The sequence below is a fragment of the Saimiri boliviensis genome, chromosome 5 (genome assembly GCF_048565385.1).
Source record: "Saimiri boliviensis isolate mSaiBol1 chromosome 5, mSaiBol1.pri, whole genome shotgun sequence".
Classification (NCBI taxonomy): domain Eukaryota; kingdom Metazoa; phylum Chordata; class Mammalia; order Primates; family Cebidae; genus Saimiri; species Saimiri boliviensis.
In genome coordinates, this window is record NC_133453.1 from 38,120,933 (window position 1) to 38,134,800 (window position 13,868).

The window sequence follows — 13,868 nt, forward strand, 5'->3', positions numbered from 1 at the left end:
TAAATCGCTCTTCCTCAAAACTCTTTGGGTTCACGATATTTATTTGAACCATAGACTCACTGCACCTCCAGGGTCATTTTCCCCATTCTTCGGGGTTAGAGTATCTCCCTCCCCGTGCCCCCACCAACACTATGAAGAGGCTACAAGGACTGTATGTCACATATTTGCTTTTCTCAAACTCTTTAAAGGTGGAGGTGGGGGAATACTGAGAAAGAAAGGGAGAAAACTTCACGTGTCAATTTTAGAGATTCTCTTTGCATTTGATACTGTTAAATTATTGTGTAAATATATTAGCTATCCCTAAACTGGCTAATTTTTTCCCTCAGAAATATTTCAAAAATTTTAACAGGCTAGGCACAATGGGTCATACCTATAATTCCAGTACTTTGTGAGGCAGAGGTGGGAGGATCACTTGAGGCCAGGCGTTTGAGACCAGCCTAAGCAATGTGGCAAGACTTTGTCTCTTAAATAAATAAATAAATAGCCAGCCAGCCAGGCATGGTGGCACATACCTATGGTCCCAGCCACTTGGGAGGCTGAGGCAGGAGGATCCCTTGAGTCCAGGTGCTTGAGACTACAGTGAGCTGAGTGAGCTGTGACTGTGCCACTATCCTCCACCCTGGGCAACACAGCAGAGAACTCTGTCTGAAAACAAACAAAAAATTTAACTTGGTGACCAGATTACTGTGGTGACTTTTTTATGTCACTTAAAATGTGTCCCTGCAAGTTAGTGTAGTCTTCTGACCAGCTGTTCTGTGGATACAGGCAAAACCCTTGAAACTGAACTGTCCTCTGAAATTGAACAACTGTCTTGCATATATAAGCCACTGTCACAAATAATATGGCTGAATTACCAAGAATTAACAAAACAAAAAAACTCCTCTGTATGCACTTTATAATGAATTTAAGTGACTGCCCCAGCTAAGTTACCTCTAACAAAACTGTGAAGTAGTGAATTGCCCACACATAGCTATCTCTCAGTGTGCTGCTTATATTTTAATGTGTGCTTAGCACTTACCACAAAGAGCAGGTACTTTCAGATCTAGGGCGAGTGAGAGGGAGCAAGGAACCTGCTGTTGAACATAAACACATTATTTTTCTATTAGCTTGAGAAAACCAATATACCACTTAAAAGCCAAAAAAAAAAAAAAAAGAAAGAAAAAAAAAGAAAAAGCTAGATAACGAGTCCAAAAATGGATGTAATTTGAATTTGAGACAGTATTCATAAAAATTCACAGAAAAAACTCAAGAAGAACAGACTTTATTTTAAACATAAAAGTTCTATTTTCTTGTGAGGCAATAACAAGTGTTCAGGTACAGGGAATACATAAGTACAGCGGAACAATACCCATTACCATTGGAAATGCTGTTTTTTGAGATAACTGTCAGAATAACAAAATGTTTTAAAGTGTGTTTTAAAAAGATTTACATAGCTTCAACAGAGACAAATGAAGAGTTAAAAAAATCCTATTCTTCAACAAGACTGTATAAACAAAATGCTGTTCGGGGCTGCTCTGCTGATCATCAATTTGGTCAGGGTAAAACTTAAACCTTAAAGTGCAAAGTTAAGCATTCTTAGTTTTATTTTGCAGATTCAACACTTCCACTCATCTGGTTTTGAGACATCAAAATTCCAAGCACTAAGGAATGAAACTTAAGTTTACAATAGTAAAGTAAATGCAGCAGTGGCAAATTTTACTTTCCTTCACAAAAGAAAATCTTTATAACTCAGTCCTAGTCTTGGACATAGTGAAAGCTATAAATTTTGTCTTTTTTTTTTTAACACTTTTTTTTTCCAGTAAAAGCCAACCACTGAAAGCAGAGAAAAAGGACTTCCATGTTGTCTGATATTCCACAGTTAGCAAGAGCACCTTCTAAGACTGATTTGGCCTGTGGTCATAAGTATTAAGTATAAGAAACATAAAACAAATTGAATAATCTAGTTCAAAACTAATCTTGACATCATGCTTACCACATATAACCAAAAGAGGCAAAACTGGTATTTTTTAAACATAGTTGCTTACAAAAGCCATGACAAGTAATAGACTTAGGCACGATCAGAAACAGTAAATTTATGTAATTTTTATCATCACAGAGAAATTGTTTAAGAATCAAGAAAAAAACTAAGATTTGACAAAGTGAATAACCAAAGAATAGCTCCTTTCTCTGAAAGATACATGCTACCCATTTCTTTTAATGCAATGGAAGTACATTTTTATAAAATTAAAAAATTTTAAATTATATTCCCATTGAAGCTATTCTATTTACCTTCTGTACAGTTTTCTACAGAATAACAACTATAAAGTGTAATTTTAGAAACCAACATTATGCATTCTATTGAGAGTAGTATCACATTTCACTGGAAAGCTGGAGACCCATTAAAAAAAAAAAAACACCAGGGAACTAAGGGTTAAATAAAACAGCTGAAGGAACCTATGGTTAATATTTTTTCAAGACTGTGATAAAGCTTACATGCTTAAAAATTAGCCCTTTGGCACTGGCAGTTAGAGTTGTTTTGTACCTTGTACCTTTTTTCAAATCTCAAGCTCTATTTCTCCCAAACCCCAGGGATCTGTCTGGTTGCCATACAGTTCATTTACCTGCAAATTCACATTCTCCTTACAACCAAACATTAGACTAGACGTTCTATTTATAAGACTGTAAATAATTCTGAAACTTGTTCTTCCATTCCAATTTTAAGTTACTTTAAAGATATATGAAACTCCACAGAAAGAGATGAATTAGACAAAAATGCACAACAGAGCAAAACGGAAAACCTCTTTACAGGGTGGCATTCTAGTTCTAAAATGCCACTGTCACTAGCAGAGATGGAGATGGAAGAGGAAGGAAGTGCAAGGCCAAGAACACAGATTGAATAAAATTCAAGTAATCAAAAAACTGAGGGTTCTTTTTAAATAACTTTTTTTTAACTTCCTCTACCCCCATTCTGATTTCAGTTTTACCTTTTCTTCTGAACTCTGATACAGCAGATACTCAGTGGTGATAGTCAAGTTATAATGCATAAGAAAGAAAGGCAAAATATCAAGGCTCGCAGTGAGAAATTGTGGACTCCAAACAACTGAGCTTTTAATAACTGAGAAGCCATAACATACTTGTTCCAAATAGTTTTTTGGATGGAGAAAGTACCAAAGTTCATCCATCCTACCACCTAAAACCTGACAGATTTATTCAGATGTTTGAATTTATCTGATTTACCTCAATAGGTCTCAATTTAAAACTCAACGGGGATTATTTTAAATTACTTAGATGTTTTAAAGGTACATGAATATAAGAAGTCCTTTCAGATTTATTGCTACCCACTAGGTTTTCCTTGATAGAATATGTCTGGATAAGTTGACATATTAATCTTCTAAACTGAATCCTTTTTATAAGGATTTAAAAACTTCTTTCTACCTATATTAGTATGTATAGGAACAGTAAGTTATTGCATCATAAGGTCATATATGAAGATATTAAAAGGATACTTTTATTCAATAGTTTGCTGAAACTTACTTTTAAAAAGAGCTGCTCCCTAGCCAGGTGTGGTAGCTCACACCTGTAATCTCAGAACTTTGGGAGAGTGAGGCAAGCAGATCACCTGAGGTCAAGAGTTCAAGACCAGCCTGACCAACACAGTAAAATTCCGTCTCTACTAAAAATACAAAAATTAGCTGGGCATGGTGGCACATGCCTGTAATCCCAGCTACTTGGGAGGCTGAGGCAGGAGAATTAATTGAACCTGGGAGGCAGAGGCTGCAGTGAGCTGAGATTGCACCTTTGTACTCCAGCCTGGACGAGAGCAAAACTCCATCTTAAAAAAAAAAAAAAAAGAGCTGCTCCTTAATCTCACTACCACATACCCAGAAATCAAATACTGATATCATGTGATATTGGCAGTGATTTGTATTAGGATGAGCCCAAATCCAAAACTGTATGGAGGTTTCAAAGGTGCTTATCATTCATATTCAAGTTCTTCTTGTCTATTTTCCACACTATGTGAAGTATTAGGGGGTAAATTAGCAAAATCTGTAGGCAACAAATCTCAAGGCCAACCACCACCACAAAGAAAATGTCGGTCACAGGATTCTGCGGCTACAGTTCGGATCACTATCCACTGGATTACACTCCTGGCAAACTACTAGCCCGACCAAATCCACAAGACAACAACATCACAAGGGCAAAGGAGGAAATCCATGCACAGCCATTTCAGGATCTCTTGGGGCTATGATACAGTGATGATTAAAGGTAGAATGACACCTGTGGTGAGGAAGGGAGAGTGTGTGATATATGTGTGTGTGTGTATATATCACAGAAAACCAACGGGGCTCCTTACTCTTAGATAGCAATCAACACTGGATAGTTTCCTTTTGGCTCACTGACTTTTAAATCAAGTTCCAATATGGGTGAGAACATATTAAAGCACTTGTATTCAGACTACAATTTTCTGACCACAAGGTGAAATGTGTATAGTAGTGAAGAAAACAGCAGTTATACAAATATATCACCCAAAGCACAAACTTTTGACATCAAAAAACATAAATCACATAATATACAAATATTGCTTTTTATCTTTTTATATATACGTGTTCAATGCATTTACCTATCAATCCTTGTTTGGGAGATTAATCCTTAATCTCATAGTCATGAGATTAAGATTGCTGGGAAAACGTCAACAATCCCTTTGGTCCCAAAGCTGAAAACAGCTGAGAAAAGCACACATCTAGAAAGCAACAAGAAAGAGGCCACCAAAGAATCTTTTGAACATCCTGTTTTGCTACGTTTCAGAAAATGTAACATTGGTATATTATAAAATAGTCATTTTCATAGAAAAGATGGTTCCTGCAGCATCAGTCACATCTCCCTTTAGGAATCATGTTTGCAAGGGTGTGTGTGTGTGTGTGTGTGTGTGTGTGTGTGTGTGTGTGTGTGTGTGTGTATTGTCTCTTGCAAGGATAGTGTGTGTGTGTTTATTGTCTCTCCAAAGTTGTGTGTGTGTGTTTTAAAGAAGTCTAATTCGAAAACAATGTGATATTGTCTCTCCAAAGGTAAAGAATGAGACCTTTCTTGTTTCAATCAGTGCTTTGATAAAAAGCAGGCTAAGCACTGAGGGTTGGCGTTCACGAGTGGGGCAGAGCCATCACGGGGGATCCTTTCTTCCAGAAGCCTCACCATCACATGTCACTGGAGAGCTGGAGCACATCACAGCTGACCAGAAGCGCACGATGCCATCAGAATCCAGTGATCTGAGGAGGTTCCCAATTTCTCAGAACAAGAGCCACGTAGCACTGTAACCTATCCTTCAGCTTCCTCAATTGGTTCTGGTGGTGGGAGTAGAGAAGCTGATGACATGACTGTACTTGTTCCTCGAGAGACTCGGTCTTGCTCTGTGTTTGTAGACAGGGAGGCCATAGCAATAGGCTGCAAGAGAGTGGTGGTCATGCCAGTGGTGACTGTCAGGCTGTGGCCAGAGCCCTTGAGTGTAAGATCAGGAGTGGGAAGGAGTGGCTTGAGGATGCTGACGAGGCAGAAAGCAGATCCACTTTTAGGAATGAAATTCACCTTGTTTTTGTCAGGACAATAAAAGGCTGGGATTTCATGAAGCTGTTTTGGCCTAAACACAGAACAGACAACCCAATGCTTTTTAGTCACTGAACTTAAAAAAAAAGCTTGGAAACAAGCTTTATTTTTAAAACACAGTTAACTTACAGCACAGAAAAGGAAAATAAAACTCAAGCTCTATCAAAAGCTTCAAACACTAAGGACCAAAGTGCTATCTGACATATGATTCAACATATGCATCTTAGAGTGCAAGAAGTCCTCATCATCACTGCTGCTTTCAGTTTCCTCAAGAGCCCCATTACCATGCAGGTGGCTCAGGCTGACGAGCACTGCATGTGAATGAAGAGCTAAGACAATCAAGGGAATAATAAATTTCCTATAACAAAAGAAAATCTAGATGTTTAAAGACATGTATGCCTTTATGTATGGTGCCATGATTTTTCTAAGGTCTGTAGTATACTGGAGGGAGACAGCAAGGAAATTAAAGACATACAATGTCTGTCTTTTGTTAAGTTCCACCACTGCATGACTAAATTATGGTAGGCATGGGTTTTATCTTCAAGTGCTTATAAAAATCTCTTTGATTGAAACAGTTCTTTGAGTTAACCATGATAGTTTTCTGAGCAATATAATGTAAATGTGAAATAAAAATAAAAACTCCTTTGCTTTGAAAGTTTTTATTAAAGGAAAATTCTTCCCTTGTCCTAGGTCCTCCTGAAAATTAACCCAAATTGTTGAAAAACATATTGGCATTAATGGTATTTCATGAAAATTAAAAGTATAAAAAAAGATGTTATTAAAGTTAACATGGAAATGCCACAAAATTAAAGCAAAATTAAGGTCGAAGAACCTAAATCAATCAAGACTTAGGTGGATTATCCTCTCTTCCAAGACAATAAAATCTAAATCAGCCTGCGTGGTGGTTCATGCCTGTAATTCCAGCACTTTGGGAGTCTGAGCAGGGAGGATTACTTGAGCCCAGGAGTTCTACACCAGCCTGGGCAACATGGTGAGACCTCATCTCTATAAAAGCCTTTTAAAAAAAAATTAGCTGGTGTGGTGACATGCACCTGTAGTCCCAGCTACCTGGGAGGCTGAGGTGGGATAATGGCTTGACCCTGGGAGGTGGAGGTTGTAGTGAGCCGTAACTGGGCCACTGCACTCCAGCCTGGGTAGCAAAGCGAGACCCTGTCTCAATAAAATAAATCTAAATCAGTTCAATAAAAATCTAAGTGTGCCAAATATGCACTAAATTCTGAGGACACAAAGTTGAAACAATCCACAGGACGAGGTGGACTGAATTTATAGTTCTTGTGGGGTGAAGAGTGATGGGTAGAGAACTGTTTCAACATAATTAGCTTCCTTTATCCTCTTGCGTGTATTATGCAGTTAAAACATTATTCAGAGATGGGATCCACAAGCTTTTACCAGACAGACTGCCAAAGATGTCCAGAGCACAGAAGAGGGTAAGACCTCGACAAGAGAATCTAACAGGTGATAACAAAGGTTTGTTTCGTAGTCATCCTCCGAGCTGGATTTTGAAGAATGAGTAAACAGCAGACGGGGAGTGGGCACCAAAAAAAATATGTGTTCCAAGTAGACAATGATTAGACGGGCACGTTTTATTAATAGTGAACACTATGGATAGCTTTGGCAAATATAACAGTTCAGAACAAAGAAAAATATATCATGTAAGTTACGTTCTATGGGGGCACTATTCTTTGTTGAATACAATGAAAACTTAATAAGTTGAATACTTTCAGTGCCACAAGCCTATCTGGATATGTTACTGATTAAGAACAACACACACCCTTCTATTTTTATCATCTGAGAGCATGATTTTCAATACACTGAACTTGAGGAAGTTGAGGTTATGTTTCCATAATTAAATAATGCTTGAATTTTCCTATGCAGACAGAATTATCGAAGTTAACTTTCATATTTGTAGAATGAAAAACTTCTTGTAGAAAAAGAAAAGGCTAGTTAATTTTAACATTCCATCTAAATGAAGCCTAGATTTTTAATTAACTTACTTGTTTGAAGTTATCTTCTTAAAAATGACTTAAGACATGTGGCCACTAATAGGTCTCTGGGATGAAACTTTACATTTCTGAAGTACAAACTTCCTGACTTAGATAAAAGTTCTTGATCTGGAATTGTTTTTTTAATGACAGGAATTGAAAAACGATTTTACTTTCTTGCTGCTGTCATGAAAACAGACTTACAATATAAAACAGACTCACACAAAATAATGTCAACAGTAATAACTTGTCTAACTGATCAGAAAGAAACAAAGCATTAACATCAAGACAACATAAAGCACCAAAAACACTCTCCTTGTGCCTTGTTCCTGTCATTACCCCAAGCCACCAAGAATCACTTTCCTAACCTCTGTAGCTTCTAAAAGTGCATTACCCAAGAAAAACATTACCGACCCGAGGATATGTGACCTACACGTATGCTAGTGGAAGCTGCGAATACTAACATCATTTCAAAGCATTCTTCAACTTACGAACCATACATATTTAAAAAATACAATCTCAGAACTGTTTTTAAAATTTTATTTCTTAAGCAGTTATTCCAAAAGGATTGTGTCTCAAAGTAGATATAACTAAAAAAAAGACTCTATATTGCAAAGAAGCCATAATGTCTAAGAATCAAGGCCAGGTGTGGTGGCTCACGCCTGTAATCCCAGCACTTTGGGAGGCTGAGGTGGGTATATCATGAGGTCAGGACATCAAGACCATCCTGGCTAACACGGTGAAATCCCGTCTCTACTAAAAAAAATAATAATAATAACTACCCGGGTGTGGTGGCATGCCCCTGTAGTCCCAGCTACTTGGGAGGCTGAGGCAGAAGTGCTTGAACTCAGGAGGTGGAGGTTGCAGTGAGCCGAGATTGCACCATTGCACTCCAGCCTGGTGACGGAGTGAGACTCTGTCTCAAAAAAAGAAAAAAAATCTAAGGAAGAACTTCATTAGCTGGCATCAGGAAAGAGTATATTTAACTTCACTGAAAAGGACTTACTAGGTGCAGCTGACATGGCTATGCTATGTGCTGTTATCATAAAGAATATGGAGACAGAAGTAAAAATTCTGGTTTTTCCCTTTTTGGGCCCAAATCCAACTACCTATTTTCTTTCAGGTAAATATTTCTAGAAATCAGAGATCCCTCCTTACCCCATCCCAACCCCCAAGTTCAGGTCAGAGTTAGTACTTTAAGCCAAAAGTAAGACTTAGTAAGAAAAGTAATTCTTTAAAGAATGGCTAAAGAAGCTAAAATTTTATATTGGGACCAACAATCTACCTTTGCTTTAATGGTAGTATGTGCAGTGATTATTGCGCTAATTTTGACAAATTTAGGACAAAGACTAATTTTTTAAAAAGACTTTGAGTAAATTTTATTGTCAAAAGGTTAAAATTACTTCTTAGATAACCACTTTTAGTTACTACTGCTAATTTGTCTTTAAAACATAATTGAAATATTATTTTTTGTGTGTTATAGTCTTTCTACCAGGAAAATTATAATAAACATTACATTAAAAAAAAAAAAAAAGAAGAATAGGTTTACCTTCTACTAACAGATCAATGTGCCATAAAACATGCAGTATGTCCAGGCATGGTGGCTCATGCCTGTAATCCCAGCACTTTGGGAGGCGGAGGCGGTGGATCCACCTGAGGTCAGGAGTTCAAGACCAGCCTAGCCAACATGCTGGAACCCTGTCTCTACTAAAAATACAAAAATTAGCCAGGTGTGGTGGCAGGTGCCTGTAATCCAAGCCACTCAGGAGGCTGAGACAGGAGAATTGCTTGAACCCAGGTAGCAGAGGTTGCAGTGAGCCAAGATAGTGCCATTGCACTCCAGCCGGGGTGAGAAGAGTGAAACTTTGTCTCAAAAACAAAACAAAACAAAAAACCATGTAATATGTTAGGGTCTATCTTATGTTTCTTTGATCTATCTACAGACAGACACATATTCACACACCCCCTCTGTCTTTTCTTCCCTCCCTTTAAAGATAAATAATGTAGTAGTACATAGCTCAGACACTGAGTCCTCAGAAACTTTCCAAATGCAATAGTCTAAGGCAGGTACCACAGGATACCAATCCAACAAATATTCAAAGTCATTTCCCCCCCCCCAAAAAAAAAAAATCAAACTGCTTTGGAGCAAGTCAACCAAATCTCTACACTTAGCACTTAGGCAAATCCTAAGTGCCAACGAGTAAATCAAAGAGCTCAACTCAGGCTGGATGCAGTGGCTCATGCCTATAATCCCAGAACTTTAGGAGGCGAAGGTGGGTTGATCACTTGAACCCAGGAGTTCAAGTCCAGCCTGGGCAACATGCCAAAACCCCATCTCTACAAAAAATGCAAAAACTAGTTGGGTGTGGTGGTATGCCTGTGGTCTCAGCAACTTGGGAGGCTGAGGTGAGAAGACTGCCTGAGTCCAGGGAGGTCGAGGCTGCAGTGAGCCCTTACTACAACACTGCACTCCAGCCTAGGTGACACAGTGAGATCCTATCTCAGCAGGGGGGTGCAGGGGATGGGCATAAATCCAAAAAAGTACATTTGGGCCAACAGATTTTTACCTAAAAGAATGGGCCCATTTCTGCTTTCCAGTTCCAAAATAGCAGTAAAGAAGCACATAGTTTCACTCCCTGCCACAGAAAACCAAAAACAAATATGCAGCACTGAGATTATTACTAGTAATATCCTAATACTCAAATATGAGGAGACAGTTCCTGAGCCACAGAGAAGTGAAAAAGCTGAGAATCAGACTTCCACATCTGCAACAACCCTACCCTCATTCTGCCAGCACAACTCATGGTTTCTACACTGAAAAAAGATTGAGATAGACAACCAGTTTCCCCAGGATCCTGGGTTCCCTGACAAGACACTGCCTTAACCTACGGGAAGCATGGTGAATACATGAACGGAAAAATATTCCCGAGGAAAGACGAAGGCAAAGAGGGGAGGCAGAAATGCTATGTCCAGCTCTGGAAACTCTGCTGTGATTCAGTGAAAGGAGATGACAAATCACAGTGGTTCAGCAGGACCACACAGGTCCCTTCAGCATGAACTCCTACCCAGCCTTCCCCACTGCTGAGATACTCCCTTTGGGACCTTCCCCATTCAGGAGCAGCAGCATTTAGGTTGTTTACCAGAGCCATGGTGAACCTATGCTTAAGGGGCCATCAAGAGCCAAAATGGAAGCAGCGATCTAGTAGTGAAGAATCTCTAAGCAAATATATCCAATAAAAACCAAAACAAGCCAGACAGAGGAAACTAAAATCAATAACGAATCCTTCAATGCAAGGACATCAACTTATATCCACAAGAAATAACAGCAAACAGGGAACGACAACCTCCTCAAATGGACAAAGCAAAGAACCCCAGTGGCTGATGCTAATGTGAATTTGCTAACCAATAATTCAAAATAGTGGTTTTAAAAAAACTCAATGATCTCCAAGTAACACAGAAAAACAATTCAGAAATTTATCAAAGAAATTTAACAAAGAGATTGAAATTTGTTTTTTTAGACTGAGTCTCAGTCTGTCATCCAGGCTGGAGTGCAATGGCATAATCTCGGCTCACTGCAACCTCTGCCTCCTGGGTTGCAGGAGGCAGATTCTCCTGCCTCAGCCGCCTAAGTAAGTGGGATTACAGGCATGTGCCACCACACCTGGCTAATTTTTGTATTTTCAGTAGAGTGGGGTTTCAACATGTTGGTCTGGCTGATCTCGAACTCCTGACCTTGTGATCTGCCCACCTTGGCCTCCCAAAGGGCTAGGATTACAGACATAAGTCACTGCACCCAGCCTGAAAGAATTTTTAAAACTCAAACAAATATTAGAACTGAGAAATACATTTGCATTAATTCATTAGAGAATCTAAACAGGTGATGAATCAAATCGAGGAAAGAATTGGTGAACTTAAAGACAGGTTATTTGGAAATAAACAGTCAGAGGAGAAAAAAGGAAAAAGAATGAAAAGGAACAAAGACCACCAAGGAGATACAGAAGATTACCTCAAAAGACCAAATCTAGGAATTATTGTTGTTCAAGAGGGAGTCAAGTGATAGCAAGGGTAGAAAGCTGATTCTCAGAAGTAATAACAGACTTTTCAAAACCTAAGAAAGATACAAATACCAGGTACAGGAAGGTCAAGGAACACCAAACAGCTTTGACCCCAAAACAAAAACAACTACCCCAAGACATACAATAATCCAAAGTCAAGGACAAAGACAAGATCCTAAAAGCAGCAAGAGGAAAGAGGCAAATAACATACAAAGAAACTCCAATTTGTCTGGAAATGAACTTTTCAATGGAAACTATACAGGCCAGCCAGAAGGAAGTGGAACATGATTTTCAAACTGGTGAAAACAATGACCTAATTTCTTAAGAATACTCATGAAAAAGTATAAGCCAGTATTTTCATATTGGGCATAAAAATCATCTGAGCTACTAGTTAAAGATGCAGAGCTCACCTCCTACCCCCATATTTACCCATACCTTAAGCCTGGGGAAGGGTCTGGGAATCTATAGTTTCAACTAACTCCCCAAGTAATTATGATACAGGGAGTCTGTAGAACAAATCTGCTAAAAAAAAAACTGGCTGAAACTCTCAGCTAGTACCACTTAAAACTTATAGGCTAATATGGTGAAAAAACCTAAAATAAGCAGTTGCTAAAACAAGGGTTTTCAATTACAGTCACAGAAGCAGATAGGAGACTGGTGTCTCCTAGCAGAGAAGTTGAAGGGATTCAAAAACAATGCTCTTTGTGTGGTTAGATTACTCAGAATTCAGGTTAAAGGAAGCAGTGACAAGAGAGAACATAAGAGAAATAAAAGAATGCCTTTTGTTTTTTTGTTTTTTTTGAGACAGAGTCTTGCTCTGTCATCCAGGCTGGAGTGCAGTGGCAATAATCTTGGTTAACTGCAGTCTCCGCCTCCAAGGTTCAAGCAATTCTCCTGCCTCAGCCTCCCAAGTACCTGGGATTACAGGCGTATACCACCATGCCCGGCTAACTGTTGTATTTTTAGTAGAGATGGGGTTTCACCATATTGGCCAGGCTGGTCTCAAACTGCTGACCTCAGGTGATCTGTCCACCTTGGCCTCCCAAAGTGCTGGGATTACAGGTGTGAATCACTGCGCCCAGCCTAGAATGCCATATTTCAAATCACTCCAAGATGTTCATGATAAAAGAGGAAGGCAAATTGTGTGAACTGCTGAAGGCTGGACAATCTCCAGGTTGTATTTTAGGATTCACAGTAAGAAAAAGACAAAATGGGTGGCTCTCAGACTTGTAGCCACAGTGACATTAGATGGCAAAGGCTAAAACTGTCATCATATCCTCAAATAATGTTCATCACCTAATTTGCTCAATCTCACACAAACCTCAAATCCTTAGTCATCACCTGTAAAGCAAGGAGCCATAGGCTGTGTACTTTCTGGGTGACTTATGAGTTTAAACTGGGAGTAACTGACTAGAGTACCAGCCAAAAGAAGTATGTGAATATAGGAGATCACATACCAAGGGCACTAGATACTACTGTTAGTTTAAAATCCTGCCTAAATTAGTTGACACTGAGCATTACTGTCAATTCTAAGGTGTGATAATAGTACTGTGGTTCTATAGTAGTACTGTGGTTACTTTTAGAAAATACTGCAAAATGTTAGCTATTATCTAATCTGGGTTGTAGACATATGAGTGATCACTATACTATTCTTTTAGCTTACTTGAAAATCTTGCTAACAGGTTAGGCGCAGTGGTTCCTGCCTGTAATCCCAGCACTTTGGGAAGCTGAGGCAGAAGGACTGCTAGTGCCCAGGAATTTTGAGACAAGCCTGGACAACCAGTGAGACACTGTCTCTACAAAAAAATTTAAAAATTAGCCAGGCTGGTGGCATGCGTCTGTAGTCCCAGCTACTTGAGAGGCTGAGGCAGGAAGATCACTTGCGCCCTGAAGGTAGAGGCTGCAGTGTGACCTGTGACTGCATCGGTACCGTCCAGCCTAGGTCAGAGTGAGATCCTAGCTCAAAAAAAAAAAAAGCTCATAATTTGGGTGTGGGTGAATGCAAGGGATACTTACGAGCATTCTTCAAAGACTTTGACCCTTTCACAGCCCTCAGGAGGTTCCCTTTTAAACATGTAACTGTTGTTAGGTTTTGGTGAGGTTGCATATTTGGGCAAAGGAGAATTGTTCCCATTCTCTGCAAGAAATGACATATTAGATTACTAACAAATACAACTACATAAATGTATAGTCACACTACATTTAATTGTTTTTGGACTACACTCCCATGAAC

General features: G+C 39.0%; 1 protein-coding gene across 1 annotated transcript in view; it reads right to left on the reverse strand.

Moving 5' to 3' along the window:
- Positions 1 to 1,245: 1,245 nt before the first annotated feature.
- The window catches only part of FAM117B (family with sequence similarity 117 member B), a 130,016-nt gene continuing 117,393 nt past the window's right edge, over positions 1,246 to 13,868 (reverse strand). The window contains exons 7-8 of the mRNA XM_039470100.2: positions 13,652 to 13,772; positions 1,246 to 5,611 (exon numbers count right to left, since the gene is read on the reverse strand). Of these exons, the coding sequence (XP_039326034.1) occupies positions 5,293 to 5,611; positions 13,652 to 13,772 (440 nt within the window). The 3' untranslated portion in view covers positions 1,246 to 5,292. The remainder of the gene's footprint in view (positions 5,612 to 13,651; positions 13,773 to 13,868) is intronic.